Genomic DNA, 20275 nt, shown 5'->3' on the forward strand with positions numbered 1-20275 from the left:
GTGCAGGTGGAGGCGGAGGCAGCAGTGGGCTGTGCAGGTGGAGGCAGCAGTGGGCTGTGTAGGTGGTGGTGGAGGCAGAGGCAGCAGTGGGCTTTGCAAGTGGTGGTGCAGGCGGAGGCAGCAGTGGGCTGTGCAGGTGGAGGCTTCATAGTGTGTAATAAAGGGTCCTAGGACGCACCCTACTTGCACAGATCGGGCAGAGATGCGTTGAATTAGGACTCCATGCTATAAACCTCGGTGTAATAATTATAGGGGATAACTCAGGAGACTCTTTGCATGGAACAAGACAACTTCCCAAGAGTCTTCCTCAGGGGATATCCCTGCCATCTTATCAGATATTGGAGCCGCTTCCTGCGAATCCTGGAATCAACAATTTCCTCCACCACAAATTGTTCTTGCCCATCAATCACCACAGGCTGCGGAGGTGGCACAACACGTCCCTGGAAGGTATTAGGAGATACAGGCTTTAGTAAAGAGACATGAAAAACTGGGTGTACCTTCATAGTCCTAGTCAGCTTCAACCGGCAGACCACAGAGCTCACAATACCGTTGATCTTGAAAGGGCCAATAAATTTCTGTCCAAGTTTTTGTGAAGGAACGTTTAACTTCAGATTTTTAGTTGCTAACCACACGGAATCTCCTACCTTGAAAATGGGTGCAGGTTTACGGAATCTATCAGCCGATCTCTTATAACGTTCTTGAGCTGTGGTCAGGGATTCCTGTTATGATCCTAGTGGCTGAGGATCACAAAAACGGACTAGCTAAGTTTATGAACATAGACACGAGCTCTAGGGAGGTGGTAACTGAACTGACCGCAAACCTGATCCTAACCAACACACTAAAGGTAGCTGGTGAACGTGCCTAAAATCCTGGACGTCTCGACGCAGCCTGAGAAACTATCTACTCCTGGAGAGAAAGTAAGACCTCACTTGCCTCAAGAGAAATCACCCCAAAGATATAGGAAGCCCCCAACAAATAATAACGGTGAGGTAAGGGGAAAACACAAACGTAGAAATGAAAACAGATACAGCAAATGAGGCCCGCTAATACTAGATAGCAGAAGACAGATAGTGAACTGTGCAGTCAGTAAAAAAACCCTATGAAAAATATCCACGCTGAGAATACAAGAACCCCCACACCAACTAACGGTGTGAGGGGAGAAACTCAGCCCCCTAGAGCTACCAGCAAGCAAGGAAATCACATGTTAGCAAGCTGGACAAGAAAACAAAAATAAACCAAGAAACATATGACCACTGATGGTCAAAAAATGAATCAAGCAAAACTTAGCTTCTCTTGAAGAGACTGATAACGAAGGACTGCAGGAGAGCTCTAAAATAGCACTGAAGACATTGACAGCAGGCAACAACTAAGAGTCCAGGTGAACTAAATAGGAAACCAGCTAACAGATAACGAGACAGCTGATCAGCCTCAGACCTGCAGAATGACACAAAGAACCACCAGAGGGAGCCCAAAGACAGCACTACACAGTACCAGTTGTGACCACAAGAGGGAGCCCAAAAACAGAGTTCACAACAGATTCCTTCAGAACCTCCAGATTTTGCCTCATCGCAGTCAGCCTTTCCTCCACTGCCGGAACCGGAGAATTAATTGGAGACCTAGGTAAGATACACGGATGATAACCCAGATTGGCAAAGAAAGGTGTAAATTTAGTGGAGGCGCTCTGAGAATTGCTATATGAAAATTCGGCTAACGGCAGCAACTCCAACCAATCATCCTGGAAATGGCTGACATAGCATCTTAGATATTGTTCCAGCGTCTGGTTGGTACGCTCAGTCTGACCATTTGTCTGGGGATGGTAAGCGGAAGAGAGACAGACATTAATATTGAGTGCAGAGCAAAACCCCTTCCAGAATCTTGAAGTGAACTGTACTCCACGGTCAGAGATGATCTCATCCGGAACCCCATGCAACTGAAAGACATTCTGTATAACCAAGTTCACTGTATCTTTAGCTGAGGGGAGGCCGGTGCACGGAACAAAATGAGCAGCTTTAGTCAGGCGATCAACTACCACCATGATTGTACTCATGCCCCCGATGTAGGCGGCTCCACAATAAAGTCCATTGATATAGACCCCCAAGGGCAGGACGGAACAGGTAATGGTTGTAGAAGACCCGTAGGTGCCACATGAGGAGTCTTGTAACGAGCGCATACCTCGCAAGAGAGAACATATTCCTTGGTATCCTTCAGGCAAGTTGGCCACCCGAAGAATCGTCTCAGGAACTCTTGTGTCTTCTGTACCCCCCTGTGACCAGCCAACTTGGAGTCATGTACCAAGTTGAGGATCTGCAGACGGACGACCTCAGGGACGTAGATACGTCGATCTCTGAACCACATGCCACCCTTAAAGACAAGATTAATATCCACAGGTGGGTTGGCCAGAAATACATCACCGTCATAGGCCTCCGTGCACTCCTTCCACAAGTCCTGATCGTGGATAACTCCGATGAAATTGGCATCAGATAGAATGGTCTTGGACGGGGCTCCAGGTACGGAATCCGCAGCATGGATTCGGGATAAAGCATCAGCCTTCCCATTACGAGAACCTGGACGGTACGAGATAACAAAGTTAAATTGATTTAAAAATAAGTTCCAACGAGCCTGACAAGGAGAAAGACATCTAGCGGATCTAAGGAACTCTAAATTGCGATGGTCAGTTAGCACTATGATCTGTTGTGCAGCTCCTTGCAGATGATGCCTCCATTCTTTGAATGCCGCAATAATAGCCAGCAATTCCTTGTCTCCCACGTCGTAATTCTTCTCTGCTGAGGTTAGTCTACGGGAAAAGAAAGCACAAGGATGTAGCAGACCCTTCTCTCCAGTTCTTTGGGAGAGAATAGCCCCCAAAGCATTATCAGAAGCGTCCACCTCCACAATGAAAGAAAGTGTTAGATCTGGGTGTATCAACAGCGGTGCTGATGTGAAACGGATCTTAAGCCGATCAAAAGCTTCTTGAGCCTGTGATGACCACTTAAAGGGCTTTTCCTTCTTTGTCAAGGAAGTAATGGGACGGACAATATCAGAAAAATTTCGAATGAAGCGTCTGTAGAAATTTGCAAAACCAATAAAACGTTGGACCTCCTTAACCCTAAAACGCATACCCATAGAAATCTACACATTCACGCACCTGGGGCCTTTTAGGCCTGTTTACAATTATCATGGAATAACTCAAATAAAAATACTTTTCAAAGTTTATTGCAAAGTAAGGATGCATTCCCACTAGCGCAGGGGTCCGCCAGGACGGGATTCCGTAATGGATCTGACCTCCTGGTGACCCCAGCTAAGGCTGGCGGACGCATACCTGGGGCCTCTCAGGCCTGCCATGTTACTTGTTTTCTATTTTCTGTAAAAGTACTTTAGTTAGAATTTTGAAACTCTAGGTATTCCTCAGGTATATAGTTGTTAGTAATTTCCAGTTGTTCATATATTTTTATGTTATAGGCATTTCGGTGTAACAACCTTTTTTGGGGACTACCCCATATTCATGCACCTGGGACCTTTTAGGCCTGTGTGCAAATAACACGGAATAACTCAAATAAAAATACTTTTCAAAAGTATTTTACAATTGCAAGGTAAGGATGCATTCCAACTAGCGCTGGGGTCCGCCAGGAGGGGATCCGTAATGGATCTGACCTCCTGGTGACCCCAGCTAAGGCTGGCAGAATCCCGCCATTCCGGTAGCCTTAGCTGGAGTTACCAGGAGGTCAGATCCATTATGGATCCCCTTCTGGCGAACCCCAGCGCTACTGGGAACACAGCCTAAGATGTGTATATTTCAAAACATAATTATGTGCATAAAACAAAAAAGTAAGTAAACGGGCACGCCAAATATAGGCATTCTATATGCAATTTTTTTTATGAAAACATTTTTTGGTTGTAGCAAACTTGGTGCAGGAATATTTATTTGTAACTTTACATATTCCCCCGACAATTCTCGCATATTATTTTTTCGGCTGAATGTTCCTTGCATACATTTTGTCCGCAAGTAGAACAGAAACGCTCCGATTTTCTTTCCTTCTTTGCTGGACAAATATAGTAGTGCTTTCTTTTTTTTTCTCTTTGCTCTGGATGTTCCAGAAAGCGTATTCCACATCGGATCATTGCCTCCATAATTTGCCTTGATAAGCATATCATGCTGCTTCTCTCCATCATAGTAGGCATCAAAAGTTCATAACAAAGTTCTGTCAAAAATAGACGTCTCTTGTCTTTCCTGTTGGCATGGAATTCTTGATTAGTTTGACAATAAACAATGTAGCTATTGAGGGCTGACACATCAAGGATATTGGAAAAAAGGGAATGCAGAATCCACACTCTTCCCAGCAATAGCAGCAATAGCAGAGTCATAAAAGTTCTTCCCCAGCAACAATACGGACAAAAAGACTGAGTATCACATGTAAACCTAGTACAGGCCTAAAAGGCCCCAGGTGCGTGAATATGGGGTAGTCCCAAAAAAAGGTTGTTATACCGAAATGTCTGTAACATAAAAATATATGAATAACTGGAAATTACTAACAACTATATACCTGAGGATTACCTAGATTTTCAAAATTCTAACTAAAGTACTTTTACAGAAAATTGAAAACAAGTAACCTGGCAGGCCTGCGAGGCCCCAGGTATGCGTTCTAGGGTTAACGTTCTTGGGTACCGGCCAGTCAAGGATAGCCTGAATCTTACCAGATTCCATGTTCAGCCCCTGGGGAGAGATGATATAACCTAAGAACTGTATCTCAGAACGATGGAACTCGCATTTCTCCGGCTTAATATACAGATGGTTCTCTTTCAGACATCTTAAAACAGTTTTGATATGTTCTTCGTGTTCCTGTAAAGAGTGAGAAAAGATTAGTATATCGTCCAAATAGATCACCACAAACTGGTCCAACAAATCTCTGAAAATGTCATTAGCAAGGTGTTGAAATGTTGCAGGGGCGTTACAAAGCCCGAAGGGCATCACAAGATATTCAAAGTGTACATACCGGCATCTGAATGCTGTCTTCCACTCATCCCCTGGACGAATATGCACCAAATTATAAGCCCCACGAAGATCCAGTTTAGAGAACACCTTTGCATGGCGGTCTCTTTCCAGTAATTCGGGAATCAGAGGCAAAGGGTAATGGTTTCGTACGGTTACCTTATTGAGTTCCCGATAGTCAACACAGGGTCTCAGGGTCCCATCCTTCTTTTTTACAAAAAATATAGATGCCCCTGCTGGTGAGGAAGAAGGACGTATGAAGCCTTTGGCAAGATTTTCATCAATATACTCCTTTAAGGCTTGAAGCTCAGGTGCCACCAAAGGGTATACGTTACCAAAAGGAATAGCTGCCCCAGGAAGCAGCTCAATGGGACAGTCATAATGCCTGTGTGGAGGAAGCTGATCTGCATTCTTCTTGTCACAGATGTCAGAGAACTCTTTATATGCTGGAGGTAAAGAAAATACCTGTATATGTGGTTCCCATGGCCGTGGACTCAGGGACAGCTTCTGTTAACGCTGAGTTGCTCCTTGTTGGAAAGATAATCTCCTTGGTCTCCCAGTTGATAATTGGGTTCTGAGAACGCAACCAAGGAATGCCTAAAATCACAGGAAAATGAGAAGAAATTAGCAAGAAAGAAAGTTGCTCCTGATGATTAGGCTCCAACAAAATTTCAAGGGGTACGGTCTCCTGATCCACAGGCCCAGAGATTAAAGGTGAAGCTTCCACTGTTTCCATGGTAATTGGAGAGGCTCTTTGCTGAATTTCAATACCATGTTCCTTGGCAAATGCGATATCCATGAAATTGTCACCTGCACCAGAGTCAATCATAGCAGCACTGGAAATCCACTGTCCTGAACACAGGATTTTAATATCGAGAGAACAGTGAGAGTTCTTTTCCTTAAGCTCCTTGGGGGGTGAAGTCATAGAAAGTGAATGGAATACAGCGTTTAAAGGCAGGCTACATTCAGAGATGTCAGATTCATCATCACAGTTGTCATACTCCCCTACTGCTGCTAGCACCTTGTTAGGCCGTCTAGGACAATTGATCAAGAAGTGGTCAAACTGGCCGCAGTAGAAACATAGACTTTCACGAAGGCGATGCTCCCGGCGCTCATTGATCTCGCGCCTCTGAACAGAATCAATTTGCATGGGCACCGCCTCCTCCTCCCGAGATGTTTTACCTGCAGGCTCTTTGGAAGGAAGGGAAAAGTTAGAAATACGGTTATATGCAGCAAACTTCTCCTGCCTACGCTCAGTAAGGCGAATGTCTATGCGCACACAATGCTGTATAAATGTCTCTAGCTCTTGTGGTGACTCAGAGCGAGCTAGTTCATCTTTTACAATACTAGACAGACCCCTTTTAAAAATAGGCAATTGTGCATAACTGTCCCAATTGGTATCTACCGCTAATCTCCTGAATTCAGTAGCATACTCAATAACAGAACGTTTAGCCTGGCGTAAAGACAATAAAGCAGATTCAGCGGTAGCACGGCGTTTAGGGTCATCAAACATTAATGCCATAGCGCCCAAGAAATCATCCAAGTTATTTAACCGTGGGTCACGAGACTCAATCATCGGATTTACCCAGGTGAGCGCTCGTGCGGTCAGTATCATTATTACACACAATACTTTGGATCTATCATTAGGAAAACGGTCAGCATGCACATCAAAATATAGCCTACATTGATTCACAAAGCCACGAAATTTGTCGCGATCAACATTAAATCTGAATGGGGCAACTTAGGTGGGCTAGCTGGTGGCGGTTGCCCAGAGGGTAATGTCGCTTGTACAGCTATTTGCGTGCTTATGTCCTGAAAAGCCTGTCCATACTGGGACTCTATGCCAGCAAGTTTGTTTTCCTGGGCTGCCATGCGGGTGCTTAAGTCCTGCAAAGTCTGTCCAAACACTTGTTGATTGTGTTCAAAGCTTTCAAACTTCTTTTACAGACCTTCCACATCTTTCTGCAGTGATCTAATTATGGAAAACACCTGCTCTAATCTGCTCTCTGCAGTCATTGTTCCAGCAGTCTCCTCTTTTCGGGCTAGAGTATCCTATAATAATTATAGGGGATAGCTCAGGAGACTCTTTGCATGGAAGAAGACAACTACAGGACACAGTTTTATAAGTGGTAAAGTCTATATTATCACACAGTGATTCAAACAGGTGCAGAGAGAAACGCAAGTCCACAACACTTGGTGTAAATATTAAACGCAGCTTAGCAGTCTAGAGGAAACTTCAAAGGAAAATGCAATCACGCAGAAAGTCTATGAAGCACAATTATTCTTGAGGATACTTGACACTAATAAGTCCTTGTTTTAGTCCAAACACAGATAGATATGCTTATAAGGCAGTTCAAATAATATCTTAGCTCAACCAGGGAGGCCTGGGTAAAAGTCTCAGGTTTTTGCAGAGCAGCAACAGCTTACATGACCAGCAAATGCAGATGGAAGTAAACACGAGCAGCAGATGAAGGAGGATTACTGGAAACTGGTGTATGCAGCAGGAACTCAGAGCAGAGTAGCACGATAACCACACAGGTTCACAGGAGCAGGTATATAGCCAGGGAGTCACCAGAGTCAGGAGCTGGATGCAAGGAAGAATACTCTAGCATAGACTGAAGGCTGGGGTGGAGTTTTATAGCAGGAAGACACAGTGCACATGAGACCAAAGACGCCATCTTGGAAAAGGGCAGTAATGCACAAAAGGTTTTAAAAAATGTTCAGAGTCCTGACACTCGGTGTTGTATATGAGATTCCACATGATACCATTAAATCTCCGTCCTACAAATCGTGATTCCATTTTCTGCCCAAGCGGTGCAGACACAAGAACGTCCTCCAGTAACCCCCGGGGAGCGCTGCTGTCACAGAATATTCATCGCTGTTGTGCGATCGGGCGCTCTGGCAGTGAGATTTGTTTCATCTTGTCTTCAGAGTCTGGTTCTGTCCTTTTAGAGCCAGGTTAATGGGGGATTGTAAAGTATTGACACCCTAATAGTAAACTTGATATCTGAAGACCTAACCGTCCATTTGCCTATGGTTGTCCTGGAGAATCTCATAAAGCAGTTTTACCATCTGAAACGTATGGCGTCGCCCCATTTTGAAGGGATGTAATTCGTAAGCCGAGCCCCCACATCCTCCACATGATTGTAAGCTGCTCGTCGAGGCTAAATATAAATTATCGCTGGTAATTACATGAAGGAGCAGAAAACATAAAGCTGCAGATGGCGATGGAGGAGCAGTCGATGTCTTTTACCCACGTTGGCAATTATGATATTTATGTCTTCGCCCGTGTTGAAGGGAACCCCGCCGAGTCCTGGTAGAAGCCCGGTCCCGGGTGGGCACACAGCAGTCTGTGCAGCCTCCACTGCGGGGGGCTCAATATTTAATCTTAGACATTTGTTTCCCTGGCAACGACTATTTTTTAAACTCTCTCCGCTGAATTGTTACATGATGGACCTGGGCAGATACGGCGACGACTATAAGATATTAGGGAAAGATGATCGTAATATTGATGTGGCCGATAATAACATTTATAATGCGACTTTGTTTTATAAAAATAAAAACAAAACAAATTTTGAGCCATCAGGTTTTTCTTTTTCACAATCTGTCGTGTCCTAAATCTGTGTAGGTTTCTATTGGCTGCAAGACTTTGGATAAGTATTCCCACCTGTGCTGTAATGTAATTTCAAGGGACATTTCCAGCAGGACAGGTTCTTTTTAGGCTAGGGGCTGATTTCCTCCACGTATTTGATGTGTGACATGACCCGTCTGTGCAGGTATGGTGCCCTGACAGGTGTGATAGGAAGGGGGTTGTCTTTAGGGGGGATTGCCCCTTTAAAAAGTCATCCATCCATACTTAGTTACAAGTTCTGTAACTTTGGAATGGACTATGTAAATGTTTCACAGCCCCATTTTCAACATTTCTGCTTGCAGTGAGTGAGAAGTAACAGTCCCTGAAAATCCATTCTTCTAATCCTTTTTGTCCACTTGGATCCAGTCATCAATTCTTAATTAACTAATCTTTGTATCTCCATTCCTTATCAGTTGATGATCACTGCTTGCTGTCAGTGAATAAGAACCTTGTCCTCCTTCATTCAGGGGTGATAATGCTGCACATGGCGAGTTCTGCTCTCCTCTGAGAGGTGGATTCATTTGTATCCAGTCCGAACAATCCTCAGTCTGCTCTGATACTGCACCTGCGCCGATACATTGTAACAAACTAGACAGGATTGTGCCGATTGTCCAGCCAGGATACAACTGTAACAAACTATCAGTTGTGAGAAGCATTAGATCTGAATTGTTTTCAGGGTCCTCTTCTATTCATGACCAGCAAGCAGAGATCTTACAGATGATGGATAAACCTGCAGGCCTGTATGCGAGGTCCTGACTTCTCATGGCTCAGTCTTGATTTTATAAGGGTTTTTTCAGTCCTGATTCTTGTGTAATTACAGCATTTATGCCATCAGTAAGCGATGGCGGCCGTGATGTCGTCACTTTCTCCAGCCGCGCTCTATACAATGTCTGCCGCCTTTGCACTGAGGACTTCTATGGTCATCGCTAAAAGCTATTCCATCAGAAAGCTCTTCGTGACTTTTGTCGGGCGTTTGCCGCAGTTCCGTCCTTTCTTTGCTCCGATTCTCGTCTCCATGAAAAACACAATTAAAGTAAAATTCTTTCTGAAAAAGTTAGAAACAAAATGGGAAAATAACTCTGACCAGAAAATTTATTTACAAAAGCGGCAGCCAGCGGCGGGAGGACAAGAGCGTTCCTCTGCTGTGACGACGCTGGCAAATTGCTGCAATTTTACATTTATGTACTACAATATATCCCACTCCTGCGTTATTAGACATTTGCTGGATTGCCCATTCGCCGCAGTGTCTGTGCTTCTGTGTGTATTTGTACACTCGGGGTTACTCAGAAATGTCCTGCCGTCTCTTTAAGAATGTGTTCCTCCTTGGTGGCTGCGGCATGGTGTTGGGTGTGGGAGGCGTAGCGGAGGTGTTGGGGTTGCAGGATTGCTTTGAAGTCTTTTACTTTTTATGTTGGTTTCCTTTGTCTAGAATTGCGTCATCGTAACGGGCAACCTTTTTGTGTAATAAAAAGGGGTGAATCATTTTTGCAAATCACAGGCTTTCAGAAGAGAGTTTCAGTGCTGGCACAGCCTGGGGTCTTTTGGACTTCAGAAAAACTGTCACTCCTGCCGTTCCACCTTTAATACCCCCTTATTGTTGCTCCACTTGCTGCACCCAGAGTGTCCCTTCCACAGTAGCCACAGTGCCAGGCAGGGGCTAGTAAAGCACGGTCACCCCCGGATGTGTTACAGGTGTATCTCAATCTGTTTAGCTTGCAGAGCATTGTGTAGACATTGTGGCCACTTGTTTGGCTGAGAGCAGTAACAGGTATGTACGTGTTTGCTGGCTGTCAGTGAATGGGATCAATACAAAGATCATGAAGTGGACATGAATTAAAGCTCAGTTCTTTGTAATGAAGATGAACCGTTTACAAATAATAATGTTTTCTGCTTCTCTCCAGGACTCCAATGACCTCCACTCTCCTCCCCGGAGACATTCCCCGTATTCAGACCCCGGCCCCATTTACTCCCCACTACCACTCCAGTCTCCAGGCCACACAGGCAAGCTGCATGACTGGCACCCCGAGTTCTATAGACTCCACAGCGGCCTCAGTCACGCCACTGCCTGGACCAGTCCCTGCAGGTTCCAGGACAACCAGTCCAAGACTTATAGCGGGGACCTGCTCGAGAAACACTCCCATCATTTCACCACCAAGGAGCGCCCATTCACTCCTCGCACCCTAAAGACCCAGGCCAAGTCTGCATTGGCCCAATCTCGTTATTACACCCCGCCCAGGCGGAAGACGAGGAGAACAGCGGCCGAGACCCAGACGGATATCAGCAGGTAAAGTTTAACCTGGATTGGAGGCGATCACAATTTGTACATTCTTACATGCTGGTGGAGTAAAATAAGTGCACCCTCCCTAATAGGCTTGTCTACAGCCTGCTCGAAAAGTCTAAAGTGCAGTTAGATGTTCAGCATAAAGGCTGCGTATTACAACTGTACAGCAATAAGAGACCCTAAATGCGCTTTGTTATGATGAACCTTTTTTTTTCCCCCCCCAGTTTTCAGCATGTATTGCGAACGCCGGAGAGCGATTCCTCACCAATCCGAGATCTGGTAAGTGAAGGACGACTCAGCTTACTGTTGTGTAATCTACCGTACATACATGTATGGTGTATTGTGCATATTGTGCAGGTGGATACAGGTATGTTCCCACAGTCAGTAAATGCTGCGGGTTGGGTGCTGCGTACCTCTGCAGCGTTCAACCCGCAGCACCCAGATGTTACAGCATAGTGGATGGGATTTGAAGTAATCCTATCTCCACTATGCATGCACAGACACCTCTGGCTTCCCTGCAGAGACAGACATGCGGCGCGTCTTCCCAGACCGCAGCATGTCTGTTTATCTTGTGGAGACGCTCAGTCTCCGCAAGATAAATTTCCCATCCAATGTATTGAGCGAAGTGATTCTGCACGGTTCAATCAACACATGCGGAATCACCTGCGTTCAAAAGCCGGCAGCGCTTTGGACGGAGCGGACATGTGCTGCCGGTTCCTGACCGTGGGAACATACCCTTAAAGTCTGGAAAAGAAAAATGGTTTATCAAAGCACAAATCAGCCGGTTACCAATCCCTTACAGCAATATCGAAAGAATTTGTATTATCTGTGAAACTTAATCACCACGAACTGTAAATGTTGTAAAGGGGGTAAAAAAAAAAAGGCAGAATTGCTTTTTTTATCTCCTCATCTTGTTTCTCCAAAGAAAACAGAATAGATGGCGATCATGTAGTCATGTGTACCCTGGAATTATAGCAAGAAAGAGTCCAGATCGCCTCGTTTCACAAAATAATAAAGTCCTCACATGCGTTGATATATTTCTCACAATTTTTTAAGTTAAGGGTCTTCTAAAATGGCAAAACAAAAGAAATATATATTTTGTATCCACTTTTCAGTACATTTATATAGTAAAGTGAATGGTGTGTTTTGGAAGATAATGTATAGCTTGTAATGACAAGACCTCATGCCTCCCTCTGCTTTGGAAAAAAGACTCCTCTCCAATCATTTTCCAAAACCAGAGGGAAAGCGTTGAAGTGATGTTAATGGAGGAACTCGCCTCTTTGATCCACAATTCCTATGACTGTGTTTACAACACTTGGTTTTATTGGCTCTGCTGATTATCTGGCCCTTATAGGGGAAATTGAGCCTGTAATCTCTGGACCCTACATTTGAGCACTAGTGATGAGCGAATATACTCGTTACTAGAGATTTCTCGAGCACGCCTGGGTGTCCTCCGAGTATTTTTTAGTGCTCGGAGATTTAGTTTTCATCGCCGCAGCTGAATGATTTACATCTGATAGCCAGCATAAGTACATGTGGGGGTTGCCTGGTTGCTAGGGAATCCCCACATGTACTTATGCTGGCTAACAGTTGTAAATCATTCAGCTGCGGTGCTGAAAACTAAATCTCCGAGCACTAAAAAATACTCGGAGGACACCCGAGCATGCTTGAGAAATCTCTAGTAACGAGTATATTCACTCATCACTATTGAGCACCCATCCCCCCCTCCCTCTTTTCTTTGGGCTTTTTCTTTTGTTTTATTCAACTGTGTTACAGTTGGGGTATGTGCAATGTATGCAATTAGGGTTTGCTCAGTGTGTGTAGTTAAGGTTGGGATATGCTCTGTGTATGTGTTTGGGGTATGCTCAGTGTGTGTGGTTAAGGTTGGGCTATGCTCTGTGTATGCTCAGTGTGTGTGGTTAAGGTTGGGATATGCTGTGTATGTGGTTGGGGTATGCTCAGTGTGTGTGGTTAAGGTTGCTTGTTTCTCTTAGCCACCGCTGATTTGGCGGTGGCGCTGATTGGAGCATATGTATAAACGGGGGTACTTAATTCCGCCCGGGGGTAACCGCCGGTTATGCCTTTTTTTATCCATGGCATCTGGTATCTGACGTGTGATGGGCCTCCTGATGAACCGTACCACGGGGAAACGCGTTGAGGCGTACAGAGGCATACATTATCAGGATAAGTGATCCCCATCTTTACCATTGCATAGAAACAGTTTATCTTGTATGGATTATTGAATGTGTGTCCTCATCTATGGGCACTATCTAATCTTTAAGCTATCTCTGGTGATACTCTAGATGGTATAATATTATATGGGTGCTTTCCTGTGCCTCTTTCTTTTGTTTTGTTTGTTTTTTGATACTGATTTATTGCCGTTATGATATGGCAAAACCTGGCAATATACTTATTATTGTGAGTTATCACTTTGCAGTCAGTTGGATGCACATTTAAATTATATATGACTGCATGTTGCTCTGCCTTGCACCCTCCTCCCTATTTTTGCTAAGTTCATTATATTTATTTTTTATATATGGGTTGGTGTGACCAATAAATTATTTTGCTTTTTTCATTTCTGTTCTATTAAATATTGTTTTCTCACCTTTGTATATAGGGTGAGATAGGGCAGAAAGGGACAGTCTACGGTGAGTGGGGGCGCCAAAAAAGCGTGTTTAGGGTGCCAACCTCCACAGCAAGGCAGGTTATAGCTAGTTCATTGTAGGGTATTTGCTAGGTGGTCACCTTGGGTAATTTTTAGCAATATTTTTTGCTGGGAGACACACTGTATGGTGTTAAATTTTATATTAATATCATTAAAAGTTGCGTTTTAAAGGGATATATGTTCACTTTGCTGTTAAAAAATTCCCGCTAAAAATCTGAAATGTTAGATGAAATAAATACATTGTAACATGGCTAGTTTTTTGTCAAATCCCATTAACACGGATGTATGGGCGCAGGACGCCAATCAGGTGTTTTCAACCAATTACGAAGCAACTGAGAGTGCAGAGAATCCATCACTTAAAACACTATTTAAGGAACTGTATATAGCCTATAAGGAGAACATAAAATCCTGGTGGGAAACTAAGGGGCTGGAAAATTATATAAAAAACAAAATTGTCCCTAAGGGCCTTCGTATAGATATCCAACCCTCACCTAGGACTGCTAACCCTCAATTATTGGTGGCGTGGACAAAGGAGTCAACTGAGGCGTCGATAAGATTTATGCAATTGCTCCTTATAGAAGAGAAAAAGCTGTTTGAGGAGTCAACCAAAAAATTGAATAATTTGATTGAAAAGGCTCAGAGGCATAAATTAGACCCAGACTTCATTAGGCGTGAGAACACGCTACAAACATCTGTGGAGAGATTTCAATCTAATTTAAAAGATCGTAAACACACGCAATTTACACGGGACCTGAGCGAGTTTAAAGAAAATAGAGCGTACAATTATCAGAGTGGTGTTCAATCGGAGGTATCGTCATCTGACATAGATACATCAGATACGGAGAGAACAGAAAATTTCACCACATTTAGGGGGAGGGGTAGGCAGCCGCGAGGAAAATGGCGTATGCCGAGATATCAACAAAGGCAAAGAGGGGGCGGCAGAGAGCCCAGAGTGCATCAGGGTACACCCTCATCATCTACCTCTTCATTAGTACCTCAAACATCTTCTTCTTTTTTAGATCGGGGTCCCACTGGAGGATACGACCTGAGGAGAAAAGCAGTATAGGGCAAGGTGAAATTATTAATCTTTCCTCACATGTACTAACTAAAGAGGATTATTCCCTACTGGGAAGGGGTTTAAATTTTGTCCCCACGGGCTCTTATGATTGTTTTAGATGGGTTAAGGATCTAAACCTATTTGGACGAAATTTGAAATGGAGGCTGTTTTTTCAACAAAATGATTTGGAACACTGTAGGAGTCTGGGTATAGCGGAGGACGATATTGAAAGCTGGCGTGCTCTTACGGATCTGTTAACTGAGAATGATCAGGCGAGAGGTAAGGGCCCCTTTACGAATTTAAAGAACAAAAGTACTGGGATGCCACCCATCAGTGACATCACTAGTATAGATATTTTTATGAAGTTGGTGGAGGATGATCTGTCTAAAATCAAGAGTGAAGGTCATGAATGGGCGAATAATTTGACATACGGTGAGAGAGCATCCTTAAAGAGGCTGGAGAAGAACAAGGAAATTATTATAAAAGCCTCGGATAAAGGTGGTAACCTTGTCATAATGGACCATGTGATATATCTGAATATGTGCCATGCTTTACTATATGAACATGACACCTATGAGGTGTTGGTGAAGGATCCCACAATTGAATACAGGAGGGAATTGGGGGATATTTTGGACAAAGCTAAGGAGGACGGTTTAATATCTGACAGTGAATATAAATTTATGTTACCCAAAAAACCCATGACTGCAACGTTTTATACCTTACCCAAGGTGCACAAGGGCTTGGAGCCCTTGAAGGGCCGACCCATAGTATCTGGGATTGACTCGCTCACGCAAAATAGCGGGGTGTACCTGGATAGGGTATTAAGACCATTTGTTACTCAGCTTCCATCTCATGTGAGAGATACATCCCATTTATTATCTATGCTAGATGGGATTACTGTAGGAAATGACATACTGTTAGCGTCGATAGACGTGGAGGCGCTTTATAGTAGTATCCCGCATGAGTTTGGAAGTAAAGCCGTGGCGCACTTCCTGAAAACAAGGGCGGTGGAGTGTGTGGAGCACAATGGGTTTGTGTTGAGTTTATTGTCATTCGTCCTTACCCACAATTACTTCCTGTTTAATGGGAGGTACTTCCACCAGCTCAGAGGTACAGCGATGGGGAGCCCTTGTGCCCCCACGTATGCTAACATCTTCCTGGGCTGGTGGGAGGAAACCCAGGTTTTTGGGGAGGAGGAAGCATGGTGGAGCCCGCTGATTACACTATGGGCCAGATATATTGACGACATACTGATATTTTGGTCCGGGTCGTCAAGTGAGTTCTGCAGATTCGTTGAGAGTATGAACGTCAATGCTATCGGTTTAAGATTTACATCGGAACACCATGAGCACAGTATAAATTTCCTTGATTTAACCATTTCAAAAAGACAGGATGGAGGGATCGATACGTGTACCTTTCGGAAGCCCACTGCGGCTAACAATTTGTTGAAGTGGACAAGCCATCATCCTTTGCCCTTGAGGAGAGGAATACCTAAAGGGCAGTTCCTACGGGTTAGGAGAAATTGTTCAGATGTGGGGGTCTTTAGGAAACAGGCTAAAGACCTATATGGGAGGTTCAGAGCAAGGGGGTATCCCAAAGAGGTACTGGATGGCCCGTTTAGGGAGGCCCTGACAACCAATAGGCAGTCCCTGCTGGCTAAGAGGGATCGTGAAACAACTGAGAAGGTTGTCAGGATGATAGGTACCTATGATGGACAGTCTAATAGGGTATTTCAGATCTTTCGCAAGCATTGGGATATCTTGCTTGCGGACCCCAGACTGAAAAATTTGGTGTCCCCTAGACCAAGCATTACATACAGGAGAGGGAGAACCATTGGGGATTCCCTTGTTCACAGCTTATATGAGAAGCCCAAGAAGGAGGGTACATGGCTTGACAGGCAACCATGTGGTTTTTTCAGATGTGGTAACTGCTCAAAGTGTACAATGATGGTACAGTGCAAGACCTTCTGTAGTGCGTCAAATGGGAGAGTATATCAGATCAGAGACTTCGGAAATTGTAAGTCAACCGGGATGGTATACAAAGCCACGTGCTCTTGCCCGAAAGACTATATCGGCAAAACGATTAGGGAATTGAGAGTAAGGGTTGGAGAGCACATGAGCGATGTAAGAAATAAAAGGGATACCCCGATTGCCAGACATATGAACGAGGTACATGCAGGGAATTTGAGAGAAATCACCTTCAATATGGTGGAATTGATTAGACCTAAAGTAAGGGGTGGCAATCTGGATAGGGCCATCCTACGTAAAGAAACAGAGTGGATGTATAGATTACAATCTCTATCCCCGAAGGGTCTTAATGAGTATCTTTCATATACCTGCTTTATTTGATTTTATGTACCTTTACTGATTGGATCCATTTATGGGCTCTTTAAGTGTTTTTGGGCATGTATTTTTTGATTAATGAAGCCATGTTACTTGGGTGCGTTTGCATACACCCCATTGTGGGATCTATTATAATTTATTGTTTGTTCATTAGTTCTGTTTTTCTATTAATAATACTGCCATATTTTTTTGTAAGGATACTTTTGATATTGAGCTCCTAAAAATCCCACTGATACCGCAGTTTTACTGATAAGATATCTGGTTTACCTTATATAAATAACCTGGACATGCGCAATACCGCTGTATTTGAGTGATATGCTGGAGTTGGATAGAACTACTCTGATTCTCTACAAAGCGGGTAGACACCACTGGGCATGCGCATTATCTCTGGATGTGTAAGGTTTACCACAGTCAGATGAACGGTAGGAGTCGCTTCCGGTCCTGCGCCCTGAGGTGGAACGCACGCTGCGGCGCTGTAAGTGGCTGAGAACTAAAATGGAGGCACCGGTGGGTGAGCGCAATGTCTGGGGACTCGCGCCGGATGGCGTAATCTATGTTTGTGATATGGCAGGTAAAACACCTGAATGCTTGTTTCTCTTAGCCACCGCTGATTTGGCGGTGGCGCTGATTGGAGCATATGTATAAACGGGGGTACTTAATTCCGCCCGGGGGTAACCGCCGGTTATGCCTTTTTTTATCCATGGCATCTGGTATCTGACGTGTGATGGGCCTCCTGATGAACCGTACCACGGGGAAACGCGTTGAGGCGTACAGAGGCATACATTATCAGGATAAGTGATCCCCATCTTTACCATTGCATAGAAACAGTTTATCTTGTATGGATTATTGAATGTGTGTCCTCATCTATGGGCACTATCTAATCTTTAAGCTATCTCTGGTGATACTCTAGATGGTATAATATTATATGGGTGCTTTCCTGTGCCTCTTTCTTTTGTTTTGTTTGTTTTTTGATACTGATTTATTGCCGTTATGATATGGCAAAACCTGGCAATATACTTATTATTGTGAGTTATCACTTTGCAGTCAGTTGGATGCACATTTAAATTATATATGACTGCATGTTGCTCTGCCTTGCACCCTCCTCCCTATTTTTGCTAAGTTCATTATATTTATTTTTTATATATGGGTTGGTGTGACCAATAAATTATTTTGCTTTTTTCATTTCTGTTCTATTAAATATTGTTTTCTCACCTTTGTATATAGGGTGAGATAGGGCAGAAAGGGACAGTCTACGGTGAGTGGGGGCGCCAAAAAAGCGTGTTTAGGGTGCCAACCTCCACAGCAAGGCAGGTTATAGCTAGTTCATTGTAGGGTATTTGCTAGGTGGTCACCTTGGGTAATTTTTAGCAATATTTTTTGCTGGGAGACACACTGTATGGTGTTAAATTTTATATTAATATCATTAAAAGTTGCGTTTTAAAGGGATATATGTTCACTTTGCTGTTAAAAAATTCCCGCTAAAAATCTGAAATGTTAGATGAAATAAATACATTGTAACATGGCTAGTTTTTTGTCAAATCCCATTAACACGGATGTATGGGCGCAGGACGCCAATCAGGTGTTTTCAACCAATTACGAAGCAACTGAGAGTGCAGAGAATCCATCACTTAAAACACTATTTAAGGAACTGTATATAGCCTATAAGGAGAACATAAAATCCTGGTGGGAAACTAAGGGGCTGGAAAATTATATAAAAAACAAAATTGTCCCTAAGGGCCTTCGTATAGATATCCAACCCTCACCTAGGACTGCTAACCCTCAATTATTGGTGGCGTGGACAAAGGAGTCAACTGAGGCGTCGATAAGATTTATGCAATTGCTCCTTATAGAAGAGAAAAAGCTGTTTGAGGAGTCAACCAAAAAATTGAATAATTTGATTGAAAAGGCTCAGAGGCATAAATTAGACCCAGACTTCATTAGGCGTGAGAACACGCTACAAACATCTGTGGAGAGATTTCAATCTAATTTAAAAGATCGTAAACACACGCAATTTACACGGGACCTGAGCGAGTTTAAAGAAAATAGAGCGTACAATTATCAGAGTGGTGTTCAATCGGAGGTATCGTCATCTGACATAGATACATCAGATACGGAGAGAACAGAAAATTTCACCACATTTAGGGGGAGGGGTAGGCAGCCGCGAGGAAAATGGCGTATGCCGAGATATCAACAAAGGCAAAGAGGGGGCGGCAGAGAGCCCAGAGTGCATCAGGGTACACCCTCATCATCTACCTCTTCATTAGTACCTCAAACATCTTCTTCTTTTTTAGATCGGGGTCCCACTGGAGGATACGACCTGAGGAGAAAAGCAGTATAGGGCAAGGTGAAATTATTAATCTTTCCTCACATGTACTAACTAAAGAGGATTATTCCCTACTGGGAAGGGGTTTAAATTTTGTCCCCACGGGCTCTTATGATTGTTTTAGATGGGTTAAGGATCTAAACCTATTTGGACGAAATTTGAAATGGAGGCTGTTTTTTCAACAAAATGATTTGGAACACTGTAGGAGTCTGGGTATAGCGGAGGACGATATTGAAAGCTGGCGTGCTCTTACGGATCTGTTAACTGAGAATGATCAGGCGAGAGGTAAGGGCCCCTTTACGAATTTAAAGAACAAAAGTACTGGGATGCCACCCATCAGTGACATCACTAGTATAGATATTTTTATGAAGTTGGTGGAGGATGATCTGTCTAAAATCAAGAGTGAAGGTCATGAATGGGCGAATAATTTGACATACGGTGAGAGAGCATCCTTAAAGAGGCTGGAGAAGAACAAGGAAATTATTATAAAAGCCTCGGATAAAGGTGGTAACCTTGTCATAATGGACCATGTGATATATCTGAATATGTGCCATGCTTTACTATATGAACATGACACCTATGAGGTGTTGGTGAAGGATCCCACAATTGAATACAGGAGGGAATTGGGGGATATTTTGGACAAAGCTAAGGAGGACGGTTTAATATCTGACAGTGAATATAAATTTATGTTACCCAAAAAACCCATGACTGCAACGTTTTATACCTTACCCAAGGTGCACAAGGGCTTGGAGCCCTTGAAGGGCCGACCCATAGTATCTGGGATTGACTCGCTCACGCAAAATAGCGGGGTGTACCTGGATAGGGTATTAAGACCATTTGTTACTCAGCTTCCATCTCATGTGAGAGATACATCCCATTTATTATCTATGCTAGATGGGATTACTGTAGGAAATGACATACTGTTAGCGTCGATAGACGTGGAGGCGCTTTATAGTAGTATCCCGCATGAGTTTGGAAGTAAAGCCGTG

At 43.7% G+C, this 20275-nt stretch overlaps 1 protein-coding gene across 1 annotated transcript in view; it reads left to right on the forward strand.

Annotated features, from left to right (window-relative positions):
* SPATA7 (spermatogenesis associated 7) overlaps nucleotides 1-20275 on the forward strand; it is a 61468-nt gene that overhangs the window by 17227 nt on the left and 23966 nt on the right. The window contains exons 6-7 of the mRNA XM_077267578.1: nucleotides 10520-10902; nucleotides 11124-11178. Coding sequence (XP_077123693.1) covers nucleotides 10520-10902; nucleotides 11124-11178 — 438 coding nt within the window. The remainder of the gene's footprint in view (nucleotides 1-10519; nucleotides 10903-11123; nucleotides 11179-20275) is intronic.

Source organism: Ranitomeya variabilis, chromosome 1 (genome assembly GCF_051348905.1).
Source record: "Ranitomeya variabilis isolate aRanVar5 chromosome 1, aRanVar5.hap1, whole genome shotgun sequence".
In the NCBI taxonomy this organism is placed as follows: Eukaryota; Metazoa; Chordata; class Amphibia; order Anura; family Dendrobatidae; genus Ranitomeya; species Ranitomeya variabilis.